General features: G+C 45.9%; 1 protein-coding gene across 1 annotated transcript in view; it reads right to left on the reverse strand.

Annotated features, from left to right (window-relative positions):
- LOC135908093 (uncharacterized) overlaps window positions 1-17,162 on the reverse strand; it is an 84,308-nt gene that overhangs the window by 41,055 nt on the left and 26,091 nt on the right. The window contains exon 4 of the mRNA XM_065439845.1: window positions 14,915-15,053. Coding sequence (XP_065295917.1) covers window positions 14,915-15,053 — 139 coding nt within the window. The remainder of the gene's footprint in view (window positions 1-14,914; window positions 15,054-17,162) is intronic.

Genomic DNA, 17,162 nt, shown 5'->3' on the forward strand with positions numbered 1-17,162 from the left:
AGCCAGAAGGTGACTCGGTTGACATATTTCAAGGCTGCGACTGACGCATCGCAGAAGCCGCGTCACCTGGAGGGCATCAGTGCGGATGATGGATGATCCGGGCCATGGGTATCATGGAAAAAGCGGCCACAGAGCACAACGCTTCTCGAACAGCAAGGAGCTCAGCAAAAAAGGAGGAAGGAGGCTCTTCGATTTGAAGCTGGGACGTCTTATTAAGGGCAGGTGCGCAAGGGCAATAAAATGCAGTGATTGTTTCACAGTCCTGAATGCTTGCATCAACGTAACGCACGATGGAGCCAAGCGGCAGGTGGGCGTCTTGAGTGATAATTCGGTCCCGAAGTGACGCCGCCGCATGAGTTGATGTCGGGCGACGTATATCAGTTGTCTTGTTATCGCTCAGCTGTACGAACTTCCAGGGAGGAACAACTGGCGATGGTGGTGGTGGAAGAGAGTACGAGAAAGCGTAAGACCTGAGAGCACACGTTGCGTGTGAAAGGCTGGCCTTAAGCCTGCGAGCATCATGTCGCTGCTGCACCAGCTCATCTAGTGTGTTCAGCTGTGCATTCTCTTGGAGAGCCTCGATCGAGGTGATGCGGGGAAGGCAAGTGATGACCCTCATTGCCTCGCCATTAACAGCTTCAAGGTGGTCCCATTGTGCCCTCGTCAAATGCTGGAATGGGGCTTGATAAACAAGGCGTGGTTGCACTACCGCGTTCACCAAATGTCGGGCAACATATGAGCGGGCACCACCAGTTTTAGGAGCAATGCGCCTAATCAGACCCAAAGTTTTGAGTCGCCTGCTTTGTAGCGCTGGAGAGCCACGCAGTTCCGATTCCCGACTCATGGACCGTCAGACCCAGAACCTTTACATTTGAACATTGTAGAAATGGGTTCTGGATAGATGAAGACGAATGGGTGTTGTAGAGAGTTTACGCCGGCCCCAGCGATTGGCGGCTGACATGTAAATAGATTTGCTGACGGAAAGCTTAAGGCCGACCGAAGAAGCGTAAGTCGACGTAATATCTAAAGCTGGTTGAAGGGCAGCGGCTTGAGTCTGCAGGTCACGATGAGTGCTCCAAACCGTGTTGTCATCAGCGCACTAGAATTTTATGTCGGGTACATCGTGTAAGCGGCATGCAAGCGGGACGAAATCAATATTGAATAATGTGGGTGACAATACCGATCTCTGGTGTACACCACGAAGAGGGACAAATGACCCGACTGCATCACCGACGCCACCATGATCACCAGCATCACTATCACCATCATAATCATCATCATCACCCTATTTATGTGCGCTGCAGGATGAAGGCCTCCCCCTGCGATCTCCAATTACCCCTGTCCTGCGCCAATCAATTCCAACTAGCACCCGCAAATTTCTTAATTTCGTCGCACCTTTTGCCGTCCTTTATTACGCTTCCCTTCTCTTGGTAGCCATTCTGTCACCCTAATGGTCCAACGGTTATCTGAAACGAATTGCAAAGTCTCCGTCTTCAAGGAAAGATTTGAGAAAATTCCGTACTCTATGGGGAAAATGCAGCATGTCACTTGAAGCCAAGATGGCAGCGTGACCAATGTATCGTATGCCTTTTTGACGCACATAGTGAGGACAGTACGGACAGTGCGTCTGCGAGTTGACGACAAAACTGAGGATGCCAAGAGAGCCAGCTCATCTACAGTGCCTATGGATGGACTGAAGCCAATTTGAGCAGGCTGGTAGAAACCGTGGTGCTCTAGCTACCACGACACTCGTGTGGCTAGCATTTTCTCAGCAAGCTTGCACAACCTCGACGTTAGGGAAATGGGTCGGAAGTTGCAAAGGTTGGCCAGCGCCTTTCCTGGTTAGGCTCACCTAATGTTAGGACGCCACCCAGCCTTGCCTTTAGGCGGGTTGTTAGCTGCCATCGTACAATGTAGCACAGAGTATGCCCGCGATGCTGTCTATCGAGCCCATATGGCCCGTCAGATCGTTCATGAGCGATTACCCGACTCGCGTATGTTCAAGAAGGACCGCTATGACTGCAACCACCGACACCTCTGCTTTTCTCTGGGATATCTTGCACTTCTCTGGACTCCACCTCGCCGCGTAGTTGTTTCCGAAAAGCTTTTGTCGCGTTACGCTGGACCTTACAAGATCTTGCGGCAACTTGGTGACGTGAACTATGAGATCGCGTCACTGGACAGTTGTTCCCCATCTTCCATCTCGTGACGTCGTACACTTATCCCGGTTGAAGCCAAACTTTTCTGCAGCCTCCTCCTTGTGTAATTAGTCTGCGCAAAGACGGTGCTTCGCCCGCCGAGGAGGCTAGACGTTACGAGGCACCTCCTTGCACTAACGAAGGTAGACGATGGCAGGGGCGTCGCCCGTGTTCAACCACCTGCGTCGTCCTGTAAATAGTATCTGGTTACATTCGTGCTTCACTTTCATCTATTTGACCCCCCGTCACAATATTATACATTGGCAGTAGTTGCGAAACACAGTTAGACAGTTATTACCAGAACAACAACGTGCTTAAACATCATAACAAGGAGAGTTACATATACGAAAAAAAGTTAGTGCCCTTTCACTCTGTTAAGGATAACCAGCGAAGCTGTAGTGGGATGGCTATTGTGATGACTATATTGATTTATATAGTTATTGCTATATTGATTGAAGACACATACATGTAAATTCGTCATTGTTATCGCCTTTTATTAACGGTCAGTCGTTACCACAGCAACCAAAGCTTTGTGGTCGCTGTAGGACACCGACGAAAAAGTACAGAGGGCCCGGCTGGAGCGTCAGCGGTAGCAGCAGCGCGAATATGTGCGGTGATGGCGGTAGAATGCGTACTACAAGGAGCGAACTCTCGGATACCGAGTGCAAGAGTCGTGCCCCTCAGAACGCCGAGTGCACACACTGCCGCAACGCCGCCGCCCCACGTTCACGCTGCCCTTGATCACGCACGCCGCCGATGGTGATCAAGTTCCCTGCAAACCTCAGGGGATCACACACCACACACGTGGCGCCAAACGGATTGCCCAAAAACTCCCGCTCGAACCTCGCCGTCGCCGCAGGTAAGCGTTCCGATCGATTGTAGCCCCGTCGACGCCTCCCGTTTTCGAACTCGCGATACTCGAAGCATTCCAACTCACGAAGCGTTCTGGCCATGAAGGGCAGAGGGCTTGCGCGCTCGGCATCCACGGCCGGCTGCTCGTCGGTCGTATTTTCCCGCCGTTGCCGCACTTCGCAGTTATTAACGCGACAGCGTTAAGGAGCTTGTGTCGCAGAAAAGCCGGTGTCGTCGGCGTCGGTGTTGGCGTCGGCGGCGTTGGCCGTGAGCGATGAATCCCAGCAGGCACTTCATGAATAAAAAACAACTTGCAAGAGGGCTGGGTGGGAATCGAACCAGGGTCTCCGGAGTGTGAGACGAAGGCGCTACCACTGAGCCACAAGTTTTTTTTTTCTTTATTTACCACTGAGCCACAAGTTCGATGCTTCAAAGCGGTACAAAAGCGCCTCTAGTGAATGCGGTGTTGCCTTAGAAACGAGCTGTTTCTAAGGCTCAGGCGTGCGTCGCTTGCTCAGGCGCACATTTCGTTGCCTCGCCGAACGCTGCGTTGCTCGACGCTCACCGCGTCCGATGCGGGGCGCGTAGTCGCTGCGCCGTAGCCCATTGTCTTACACCGCTTGGCGGGTCTACGGGAACGCTGTCGCGTTCAACTCTTGAAGGCGAGGCTTAAGCGTCCTCCAATTTTCTCGCTGCTGCTGCCGCCGACGCTCCAGACGTCCTTACGACGCACTCTGCACTTCGCCAAGAGCAGCTACTCGACGGTCCCCACCCGTAGGCTGCGGCGCGTTCGGCGGCGGCGGTTTCCCGTTGCTTTAGCGCCCGTGCGCACTGTTCGTCAAGTCGGCGCTCTTTAAGGGCACGTTCTTCTTCCGATCTAACTACTGTTGGGCTGCTGAGCATGAGGTCGCGGGATCGAATCCCGGCCACGGCGGCCGCATTTCGATGGAGGAGATATGCGAAAACACCCATGTACTTAGATTCAGATGCACGTCAAAAAAACCCAGGTGGTCGAAATTTCCGGAGTCCTCCACTACGGCGTGCCTCACAATCAGATAGTGGTTGTGGAACGTAAAACCCCATAACTTTTTTAGAGCAAACTACCTGCGTCCTCCCCATAGCAAGTCCAAAGTGCAACTGATGATAACGTCGCTAGGGTGATGACTACGTCAGAACAAGAGGTGGCACTTCGATTGGTGGCTAGACTAGGACGTTTTATTTTCTCTGTCGACGTGACTTGAAAAACGGACGCAAAAATTTTCAGAACCTAGCCACATACAGCTTGGCTGAAAAAAAAAAAACAAATCGCCCGTCGCAGTATAGTGTATCGACGTATGCCACAAGAAGTGAGCGAGAACAAAGTCTTCCAACGCTCTTCACAAAGTGTTAAGTAATTGATTTCCTGGATAGATTACGTGGGAGCAACGCCAAGTCCCCGCAAGGGCAGATAATAGTATTTCAAGTGTCGGGGCTAGACCACAGGAGAAACTCGCTCTCTGATGGCACAGTTTTAGCGTATGAAATATTGATCAGTCGAAAAGCCCTTCAAGTGCACGCGCAAATTTAAGTATCACAGCACCAAGTGCACTAGCATGAAAAGTTCGGCGAGTTGATATGGTAACATACTTTTGTGGCAGTGCGAACGTGTGGAAGGAAATAGTAACCGTCAGAAAAAAAAAAGTTCAACAGTTATACCCATTATCCACCGGCTGTCACACAACCTAAAGAAAACTGCCCTCCAAGATAACACTGATGTGTTTATTTCTGAACCTGTTAAACTAACCATCTTGTGCCGGAAAACAAGACCAGAAATGAAAGAAAGTGCTTCTAGCTGCCAAGTTGAACACCGGAAAAAGCTTAGAGATTGTAAGACTACGATTATATATCGTGCACCCTTATCGTGCGGAAAGTATTACGTCGGACAGTCGGGCAAATGCATTAATGATAGGCTGCGCGAACACAAAAATAAAGTCGACAAAGTTGTACCAGGCGGGTTTTTCTCCCTTCGTTGTAAGCAGCATAAGTGCTCTCTTCTCTTCGAATCCACAGCCATTACTGGCAAGAAGTAGGTGCGAACTGACTAGGCTTTTAATAGAAGCTGAGCACGTTGCTGCCCTGGGGGATTCATGTATCAGTAAACCGTCATTGGCGTTCTCTGAAAAATAACACATGTTTGCGTATGGCTTAAGATATCACTCATAAAAATGTTTCGCTTTGAAAGTTAACCTGTTCGCGTGGCTGTGACTCATGTTGGCTCAGTGTACAAGTACGACCTGGTTTTCGACAATAAACATTGTTCAAAGTCAGCGCTGTGTGTGTCCCTGTGTGTCTTGTTTTGTCCTGTCCTTTAAAGGGCGCTACCGTACACCTATTCAAGATGCGTCACCGACAAGCCCACATTGCGACCCTCGCGAAAGGACCACGACGTAGACGAGAAACACGGGACGTGCACTGCACCTCGGCCTATGCATATCTTCTCCACGTCTTCGTCCTAATTAAATGCTCGACATGCCATACGCTGTGAGTGTTGGACAAGTGTTCAGTACAAAGATATGTACTACTGGAGTGTGATAGACGGCGGGGACCACGTGCCGTAAACGTAAAAAAGCGAAATAATAATAATAATAATAATAATAATAATAATAATAATAATAATAATAATAATAATAATAATAATAATAATAATAATAATAATAATAATAATAATAAAGGCGGCGCATCGAACATTCCAGGAGTCACGTCGCCGATAACATTGCCTTAAGCGTCTTCCGCCTCGCTTCTACTCACACAACGTTATCATTTAGGATTTCTTCATAAGAGGCGTGTGCGAATACTATATTTCAGACCGAATCAAATACAAATCAAACAGTGCCGCAAGGGAATAAATAAAAACTCCAATATTGAATACCTTCGGTATAATTATAGAATTGTGAAAAGCTGGTTTCATCTTTACTATACAATAAGTTTTATATCGTAGTTTTAGTAAGGTTAGCGAATTCCTGTAATTACGCTGCACTCATTGATAGCGAAAAACGGCGCATTGGGAGCAAATACGTAGTATATTAGCACACCTGAAACTCTTCGGAGAGAGGGAATTATTGTGGTTTAACCAGTGAAATGTGGCTCCCTGAGTGATTTAATAATAATAATAAGAATAATAATATCCTTTATTTCATGAAAATATCACACATTCAAAAAACCGGTCAGCTTAAGCCATGAAAGCTTGTCGGGCTGTACCCGCCAGTCAGCGACAATTACTAAAAAAAAAAGTAAAGCAAGGTTAGCAAGCTGTAAACTAAAGTAATTTACAAAACAAAAGCAAACTATAACGCAAAACGAGGCTACAATACAAAAGCAAAGTACTACAAACAAAACGTGAGCTACGAGAAAACGCAACTACAAAAGATATAAAGTGAACCAAACAAGGATACACACCAATCTAGAACAAACGAAACTAATCGAAACTACAGCACGGTCTCTAATGACTACTAAACAGAAGCATAATTGGTTTTGAGGTACAGTTTGAGTGTCCGTTTTGATGAGATAGAGTACAGTTCAGTGGGTAAAGAATTAAAAACGTTAGGAACATAATATTTTCTGTTATAACGATCAGAAAGGGTATAACACCGTGGGGTAGTGAACGTATTGTGGTGTCTCAGTGGTCTGACAGGAATCAACGGAAAAAAAAATCTGTATTCCAAAAATGTTTTATCATCACAGGTTGAAAAATAATAATGCTTCAAATGAGGGTAACTGCAAAAAAGGAAATAGATTATTATTATGTAATTAGGGGGAATGGTCTCATTGTATGCAACATTTCAAAGAACACATTTCAGAATATAATTCAATTTTGCGCGCCATGTAAATGATCAGTAATAAAACATGGTAATTCCGTATCTAAGATAGCTGTACACAAGTGCGTGAACAATGACTTTTCGGACAGAAAACGGGAACAGGTATCTAGAGTTATACAGAAGACAGGATACTGTACGCAGATTTTTGCTAGTACCTGTAAAGTGAGCGTTCCATGTCATATCAGAATCGAACATGATGCCTGAATATTTTACATTAGTTGCGAACTCTAATGGTATGTACAAACTGGGATACATAGCGAAAACATGACACAGGGACAAGCAGGAACAATTGCTGTCCCTGTGTCATTTTTGCCCTATGTACCCCAGTTTGTATGTATTCCACCAACACGTCCGAATTTCTTCCCTGCTAATGGTATGCATTTACAGTTTATACAATTAGAATCGTGAACAAAAAGTGGCACAGGACGGTCAATTTTTGTGGAGATTATGAAAGCAAACTAGTTTAGTCTTTTGTCTACTAATTCCATATCCGTTACTTGTGCACCAATTCATTACAGACGTGACATCTGCTTGAAGGTTATAAACGCATGTATTAAATGGTGCATGCGGTTATAAGTTACAGAAGGACAGCGTCACTTTGATACAAATTGAGGCAGATGATTGATGTACAGGTTAAATAAAAGTCGAGATAAAACAGACCCCTGGGGAACACCTGATTTTAACATTATTTTTGTACTGAAATAGTCAACTATGCGCACCACCTGAGAGCGATTACTAATATAACTAGACAATAATTTTATAAAAGGGCCCCTGAAGCCAATTCTTTCTAGCTTATCAAGAAGTAATGCGTGAATAATGTAATCGGAAGCCTTACTTGCATCTAAAAATAGAGCACATATGAATTATTATCAAAAGCTGAGTAGATAGTGTCCATAAATTATTCTAGTAGAGAAATAGTGGTTTTTCTCTGGATGAAACCAAACTGTGCTTGTGACAGAACATTATTTTTATACAGGAAATTGGTCATCGTTACGAGCTGGTGTTTTTCAATTATTTGACTGATTGCAGGCAGAATGGAAATCGGTCTGTAGTTCTCTACTTTGCTATGGGAACCACTCTTATAGAGCTGCTTAACCACAGCCACTTTTAACTCGTCGGAAATAACGCAATGATCCTTATACCCATTAATAATGAAGAGATGGACGGATTTAAGCACAGAAAAATTACGTTGAATATCATGTATGGAGATACCGTCTATACGAGGTGGTTTCTTAGGTCTAAAGCTAAATAAGATGCTGTGCAAGTCTCCTGCTGTAACCGGTGGCAAGAATGCCGATCGTACAGTATTAGGTACAGCACTAGACGCATCTGGAGCGAAGGCCTGAAGATGTGAAGACACCATAGAAAAAGAGCAATTTTATTTTTGAACGGCTAAGGTGAAGTTGCTGAAACGTTTTGCGAATACATCTTCAAAAGGTTGATTGGTGTTTCGTCCGAATGCTTCGTTAATAGCTTACCATGTCTTTTTGGGGGAGTGCTTGCTTTCATAAAAGGTCTTAGTGTAATACTGACGCCTTGCCGACCGAATCATGACGTTTACCCTGTTCCGGAGCGATCTGTACAGATCTCTAAGGTGTGTATTGCTTGGGGAACGCTTACAACGTGCCCAAAGGGCATCTTTTTCTTTAATAGCCGTCAGTATATCGCACGTTAGCCTTGGAAGTTTGGGGTTGCGTTTTTGCACGGTGATTGTTTTCTGGGCGGTAATTTTTAAAGAACGGATTGCATCAACAAAACGCGTATAAGCGATGGACGTTGTGACATGACGTAAAACTTCAGCTTGCATCATTACAGAACTTCGCATGATTTATGACTACTGTGACCTTGCGGATGAAATTCATTGTACTTTTTTTTTTCATTTTATGTTTGACTAAGCACAGTTGGTGATCCTCCAATACTTAAAAACTATTGAAAAAACGTGATCATCATCATCATCATAATCTTCATCAGCCTGGTTACGCCCACTGCAGGGCAAAGGCCTCTCCCATACTTTTCCAACAACCCCGGTCATGTACTAATTGTGGCCATGTCGTCCCTGCAAACTTCTTAATGTCATCAGCCCACCTAACTTTCTGCCGCCCCCTGCTACGCTTCCCTTCCCTTGGAATCCAGTCCGTAACCCTTAATGACCATAGGTTATCTTCCTCCTCATTAAATGTCCTGCCCATGCCCATGTCCTTTTCTTGATTTCAACAAAGATGTCATTAACTCGCGTTTGTTCCCTCACCCAATCTGCTCATTTCTTATCCCTCAACGTTACACCTATCATTCTTTCCCTAGCTCGTTGCATCGTCCTCAATTTGAGTAGAACCCTTTTCGTAAGCCTCCAGGTTTCTACCCCGTAGTTGAGTACTGGTAAGACACAGCTATTATACACTTTTCTCTTGAGGGGTAATGGCAACCTGGTGTTCATGATCTGAAAATGCCTGCCAAACGCACCCCATCCCATTCTTATTCTTCTGATTATTTCCGTCTCATGATTCGGATCCGCCGTCACTGCCTGCCCTAAGTAGATGTATTCCCTTACCACTTCCAGTGCCTCGCTACCTATTGTAAATTGCTGTTCTCTTCCGAGATTGTTAACCATTACTTTAGTTTTCTGCAGGTTAATTTTTAGACCCACTCTTCCGCTTTGCCTCTCCAGGCCAGTGAGCATGCATTGCAATTGGTCCCCTGAGTTACTAAGCAAGGCAATATCATCAGCGAATCGCAAGTTACTAAGGTATTCTCCATTACCTTTTATCCCCAATTCTTCCCAATCTAGGTCTCTGAATACTTCCTGTAAACACGCTTTGAATAGCATTGGAGAGATCGTATCGCCCTGTCTGATGCCTTTCTTTATTGGGATTTTGTTGCTTTCTTTATGGAGGACTACGGTGGCTGTGGAGCCGCTATAGATATATTTCAGTATTCTTACATACGGCTCGTCTACACCCTGATTCCGTAATGCCTCCATGACTGCTGAGGTTTCGATAAAATCAAACGCTTTCTCGTAATCAATGAAAGCTATATATAAGGGTTGGTTATATTCCGCACATTACTCTATCACCTGATTGATAGTGGGAATATGATCTATTGTTGAGTAGCCTTTACGGGATCCTGCCTGGTCCTTTGCTTGACAGAAGTCTAAGGTGTTCCTGATTCTATTTGCGATTACCTTAGTAAATAGTTTGTAGGCAACGGACAGTAAGCTGATCGGTCTATAATTTTTCAAGTCTTTGGCGTCCCCTTTCTTATGGATTAGGATTATGTTAGCGTTCTTCCAAGATTCCGGTACGCTCGATGTCATGAGGCATTGCGTATACAGGGTGGCCAGTTTCTCTAGAACAATCTGGCCACCATCCTTCAACTAATCTGCTGTTACCTGATCCTCCCCAGCTGCCTTCCCCCTTTGCATATTTCCTAAGGCTTTCTTTACATCCTCCGGCGTTACCGTTGGTATTTCGAATTCCTCGACTATTTTCTCTTCCATTATCGTCGTGGGTGCCACTGGTACTGTATTAATATCTATAGAACTCCTCAGCCACTTGAACTATCTCATCCATATTAGTAGTGATATTGCCGGCTTTGTCTCGTAACGCTTACATCTGATTCTTGCCAATTCCTAGTTCCTTCTTCGCTGTTTTTAGGCTTCTTCCGTTCCTGAGAGCATGTTCAATTCTATCCATATTATACTTCCTTATGTCAGCTGTCTTACACTTGTTGATTAACTTCGAAATTTCTGCCACTTCTATTCTAGCTGTAGGTTTAGAGGGTTTCATACATTGGCGTTTCTTAATCAGATCTTTCGTCTCCTGCGATAGTTTACTGGTATCCTGCCCAACGGACTTACCACCGACTTCCATTGCACACTCCTTAATGATTCCCACAAGATTGTCGTTCATTGCTTCAACACTAAGGTCCTCTTCCTGCGTTAAAGCCGAGTACCTGTTCTGTACCTTGATCTGGAATTCCTTTATTTTCCCTCTTACCGCTAACTCATTGATCGGCTTCTTATGTACCAGTTTCTTCCGTTACTTTCTCAGGTCTAGGTTAATTTGAGTTCTTACCATCCTGTGGTCACTGCAGCGCACCTTGCCGAGCACGTCCACATCTTGTATGATGCCAGGGTTAGCGCAGAGTATGAATTCGATTTCATTTCTAGTCTCACCGTTCGGGCTCCTCCACGTCCACTTTCGGCTATCCCGCTTGCGGAAGAAGGTATTCATGATCCTCATATTATTCTGTTCCGCAAACTCTACTAATAACTCTCCCCTGCTATTCCTAGTGCCTATGCCATATTCCCCCACTGCCTTGTCTCCAGCCTGCTTCTTGCCTACCTTGGCATTAAAGTCGCCCATTAGTATAGTGTATTTAGTTTTCACTCTACCCATCGCCGATTCCACGTCTTTATAGAAGCTTTCAACTTCCTGGTCATCATGACTGGATGTAGGGGCGTAGACCTGTACAATCTTCATTTTGTACCTCTTATTAAGTTTCACAACAAGACCTGCCACCCTTTCGGTAATGCTATAGAGTTCCTGTATGTTACCAGTTATATTCTTATTAATCAGGAATCCGACTCCTAGTTCTCTTCTCTCCGCTAAGCCCCGGTAGCACAGGACATGCCCGCTTTTTAGCACTGTATATGCTTCTTTTGGCCTCCTAACTTCACTGAGCCCTATTATATCCCATTTACTGCCCTCTAATTCCTCCAATAGCACTGCTAGACTCGCCTCACTGGATAACGTTCTAGCGTTAAACGTTGCCAGGTTCATATTGCAATGGCGGCCTGTCCGGAGCCAGTGATTCTTAGCACCCTCTGCTGCGTCGCTGGTCTGACCGCCGCCGTGGTCAGTTGCTGCGCAGCTGCTGAGGACTGACGGCCGGGGTTTGATTGTTGTGTTCATATAGGAGGTTGTGGCCAAGTACTGCACCAGGGTGGCCAATCCTGCTCTGGTGAGGGAGTGCGTTACCGGTTCTGGTCACCGGGATCAGGCAACACTCCAGGCCTGTTTGTGCAATTTTATCAGCACGCGGTTCTTTTCTTTTTTTTATCCGGTGGAAAATTGCCGGCACCGGGATTCGAACTACGGACCTCTTGCACGCGAGGCAGGTGTTCTACCTCTACGCCACCGCTGCACCTTCTCTAGAACAATCTATCCACAATCCTTCAACAAATCTGTTACCAGTACCTCCCCAGCTGCCTTCCCCCTTTGCATAGCTCCTAAGGCTTTCTTTACTTCTTCTGGCGTTACCTGTGGGATTTCGAATTCCTCTAGGCTATTCTCTCTTCCACTATCGTCGTGGGTGCCACTGGTACTCTATAAATCTCTATAGAACTCCTTAGCCACTTGAACTATCTCATCCATATTAGTAGCGATATTGCCGGCTTTGTCTCGTAACGCATACATCTGATTCTTGCCAATTCCTAGTTTCTTCGTCACTGTTTTTAGGCTTCTTCCGTTCCTGAAAGCATGTTCAATTCTATCCATATTATACGTCCTTATGTCAGCTGTCTTACACTTGTTGATTAACTTCGAAAGTTCTGTCAGTTCTATTCTAGCTGTAGGTTTAGAGGGTTTCATACATTGGCGTTTCTTGATCAGATCTTTCGTCTCCTGCGATAGTTTACTGGTATCCTGCCTAAAGGACTTACCACCGACTTCCATTGCACACTCCTTAATGATTCCCACGAGATTGTCGTTCATTGCTTCAACACTAAGGTCCTCTTCCTGCGCTAAATCCGAGTACCTGTTCTGTAGCTTGATCTGGAATTCCTTTATTTTCCCTCTTACCGCTAACTCATTGATCGGCTTCTTATCTACCAGTTTCTTCCGTTCCTTTCTCAGGTCTAGGCTAATTTGAGTTCTTACCATCGTGTGGTCACTGCAGCGCACCTTGCCGAGCACGTCCACATCTTGTATGATGCCAGGGTTAGAGCAGAGTATGAAGTCGATTTCATTTCTAGTCTCACCGTTCGGGCTCCTCCACGTCCACTTTCGGCTATCCCGCTTGCGGAAGAAGGTATTCATGATCCTCATATTATTCTGTTCCGCAAACTCTACTAATAACTCTCCCCTGCTATTCCTAGTGCCTATGCCATATTCCCCCACTGCCCTGTTTCCAGCCTGCTTCTTGCCTACCTTGGCATTAAAGTCGCCCATTAGTATAGTGTTTTTAGTTTTCACTCTACCCATCGCCGATTCCACGTCTTCATAGAAGCTTTCGACTTCCTGGTAATCATGACTGGATGTAGGGGCGTAGACCTGTACAACCTTCATTTTGTACCTGTTACTTAGTTTCACAAGCCCTGCCACCCTCTCATTAATGCTATAGAATTCCTGTATGTTACCAGCTATATTCTTATTAATCAGGAATCCGACTCTTAGTTCTCGTCTCTCCGCTAAGCCCCGGTAGCACAGGACGTGCCCAATTTTAACAATGTATATGCTTCTTTTCGCCTCCGAACTTTACTGAGCCCTATTATATCCCATTTACTGCCCTCTAATTCCTCCAATAGCACTGCTAGACTCGCTTCACTAGATAACGTTCTAGCGTTAAACGTTGCCAGGTTCATATGCTAATGGCGGCCTGTCCGGAGCCAGGGATTCTTAGCACCCTCTGCTGCGCCGCAGGTCTGACCGCCGATGGGTCAGTTGCTTCGCAGCTGCTGGGGACTGAGGGCCGGGGTTTGATTGTTGTATTCATATAAACGTACTCATTTACAGAGAGTGACTAGTCCATTCTAAGACCTCTCACACAGATGTAGCGATCTAAATATTCAAGTGATAAATGCGCAACACTTTCCAGAAAGATGAATTCGCTATCAACTGTCTGTCACTACTGGAACGGTACCTTAATTTTTGCTCAAGGAGAACATAAGACGAACTCTCACCGTTGATGTGATTCGAACGCAATGTCCACTTTTTAATAGAGAAACAGACCTGCCAACTATTGGAACGATACCTTTCATTACTTACCAAAATAAAATATTACAGGATTTGCCAGGCGCTTCGGCTGCAACATACTAACAAAAATAATGATTCAGATGTTAAGCAGCAGACTACAGGTGGCATTGCAGCCTGAGGTTAAAAAAAGTTCTAACGTCCAGCAACAATCTCACTCATTAGTCATCGAACAGTTATCAGTTACTGATACCAGTCTTCCAAGCAATAAACTTCGTAAGAGCATGTTCACAATCTCGTTGCAGATCCAGTGCCAATCTACAGCAGTAAGATCGCCATTCGGTAAAAGCGGCCTTCGGCTAAAGCAGTTTTCAGGAAGCGGTCTGCTTTTTCGAGTATGAATTGAAAGCTTATTTGTGTTTGAGGCGTCCAAATAGACTTATGAAAAAGTGCAGGATGATATGTTTAATGTGATTACTACTGCTTGAAAGGCAGAAAAAAAAGCCCGAACTAGCTACTAATCATGAACCTTTGCGGCCTTGAAATCGCTCTGTCGAGTTATAGTTGTGAACATTCTCAGCAATGAAAAGAAAAGATGTTACTTGGCTGCAAAGCGTGCGCAATAATGCTCCTGAAAGAAAATGTGGCCATTCTCATCCGCATTAATTTAACCAGGGGAAAAAGAACTCACAAACATTGTCTTCACAACAGCTAAATAATACACAAATTACGCCACTGAGTGTTGAATTCGGCTTGATTTCCTGCAGTTCTCTTTCCCGTTGGGGCAAATGCAAAACTGTCGCATGGTGAAGCTATGCTCATTCACTACGTGTTCCACGAAACCAAAAAAAAAAAGCTATCAAACATTGCCAGAATACTTGGTGCAGTAACACGGATGCAAATGCTTTCGCAGCTTTCACTTCATTAGAGAGTTGTTCGTGAGTATTGGTAGATTTGATGTGGTTATTGTTGTGACAGCAATTGTACGGACACTAGACGCGCATTCGCGCTGCCCTACCCCCTTACAGGAAGCAATGAGTCTTCATCGTTTGTCACAGCCAGATATGAGCGGTCATAGAAACTGAACATGTACGACTCTCACCTGCACACGCTCTCGTTGCGCTCTGATCGCAGGAATTCTCTGATGCTCCCGTACTCGCCCAGAGACTTGCCCACGCACTCTACGGCAAAGTTCAGGTGGAAGCATTGGCCGTGGGGCAACTGAGGCGCGGAGAAGATACCTGCGTGAACACGAGGCCATACATCGTTTAAGTCCGGGGAAAAAAATGTTTTGCATACGTAGGCTAATCTAAATGTGATACATCACAGGCAGTGACGTTGGATAAGCGAGTTCTCACACCAGTCGGAAGTACCACGAGCATGTTTGGAAGTGCTATACGTCTCTACATTGGAAGTGCTAGGCTATCCGCCGTGGTTGCTTACTGGTTTTGGCGTTGCTTTGCTAAGCCCGAGGGCGCGGAATCAAATCCCGGCTGCAGCGGCCGCATTCCCATGGAAGTGAAGTGCAAAAAACACCTGCGTAACATGCATTGATCCGCGTTAAGGAAGCCTGTCCAGGTGGTCCAAATTAATCCCAAGTCCCCCACTACGGCGCGGCTCATAATGATATTGCGGTCTTAATTGTGGATGATCGCATCTCTTGGTGTCCTGCCGTTAAATGTGTACTACGCAAATCGCACTCCCTCCGTAAGTATCTGGCCGCCTTGACCGCTCGAGGTGCTGGCTGCGACCAAACAATGGCTCTTCTGGTGTACCAGTCATCTGCACTCTCAGGCATGCTGTACGCATTACCAATTTTGAACATACCACCTAGTTTGATGTCCCAACTGGAGCGAGATCATTGCGTTGCCCTTCGACTAATGCTTTGATTACCTCGTGAGGCGCAATCTATTGCTTTACTCACTGAAGCGCATCAGTTACCCTTGAGGCTGCAAGCAGATCAGATAACTCTATATCATACTGAGTGTCTGCACCGCGCATCGAATGGTCAATCGCTCCTTGATCGTCGCATTCACCGCCCATTATCTCGCATGGGAAAAATGGCGGCATTATTTATGGATATCGCTACCATTTCTGAACATGCTGCTTCAGATACGTCTCCGCCTCCAAAAGGTATCACAAAACACGTATTCCCCATTTACTTCACAATCCCTGACATGCACAAAAAGTCTGATATGGCTGTTTCGGCAATATTCCAACTGGCTCAGGCTCACATGTTAGAAAATTTCCAGATTATCTTCAAGTTTTCACAGATGCATCTGTATACAACGACGGTCAAGGCGCCTCTGCAGCTTTTTTTCTGCCTTTCAACTCAAGTACGACGTCTCTTTCAAATCCCTCATCCAACTTCGTCAACAACTGCGGAACTAGCAGCGATTAATGCTGCACTGAAATACGTGCAAGAGGAGTTAACTACATCGAAGGTTGTCATCTTTACGGACTCCCGTGCTGCCCTTAGCAGGTTACAACGCAGTGAGCTTGATTGTCCACTTGCGCGCAGCATTACTGACTCTGCGAGCAAAATTACATCACGTGGCGTATCTCTCGTTGCTCAATGGATACCTCCACACGTAGGAATCGCCGGAAATGAAGAGACTGATCGGCTCGCTTCAAGTTGCGCTCATAACAACTGTGACTGCCTAGACATTTTGTGCAAGCTTGGTGACGCTCGTCTGCTGATTCGTCGCCACCTACTCAAGCAGCATCCAGATCAGCGCGTCGCAAATGGAACGTTCCCGCCCCGTGTTCGTGGTCGAGGCTTGCCTCGTCGCGCTAGAGCACAACTGCTCAAGCTGAGGGTTGGTTGCGTGAACGTGCGTGAACGTTTATACAGACAAGGGCGTGTGGCAAGTCCATTGTGTACGTCTTGTGGCTGCTACGAGACACTTCAGCACCTTATATTTGCGTGTCCCGCTTTCAGTGCGCAGCGCATGTCGCTAGTGAGAAACTATGATCTCCTTGGCCTGCGGTGTGCGACACTCGAGGAATGTTTATACCCCAGTGATTGTGTATCTAAACGTGATCAGGTCTATCGCACCCTACTAACCTTTCTAGAGTTAACTAACTTAGGTTCGCGTTTGTAGCGTGAGCATTCAATGTTCTGTAGTAGCGTGACCTTTAGTGACCGGCCCTACTGTGTGTGATCAGTACTGTGCCCTAACGCTTCTTCCTTCGAAGATGAGAGGTGGCGGGTTCAAGCACCTTATAGTGGATATTGTGAACCGACTACCGGTGAAACGGTGATTGCGTGCAGCTGTATTTGGCGTCTCATCGTGGGGAGCACAATAAGCCGCATAACGAACTAGCCATGGATGTGGTTGATACTTGTG

This window comes from Dermacentor albipictus, chromosome 5 (genome assembly GCF_038994185.2).
Source record: "Dermacentor albipictus isolate Rhodes 1998 colony chromosome 5, USDA_Dalb.pri_finalv2, whole genome shotgun sequence".
Lineage (NCBI taxonomy): Eukaryota > Metazoa > Arthropoda > Arachnida > Ixodida > Ixodidae > Dermacentor > Dermacentor albipictus.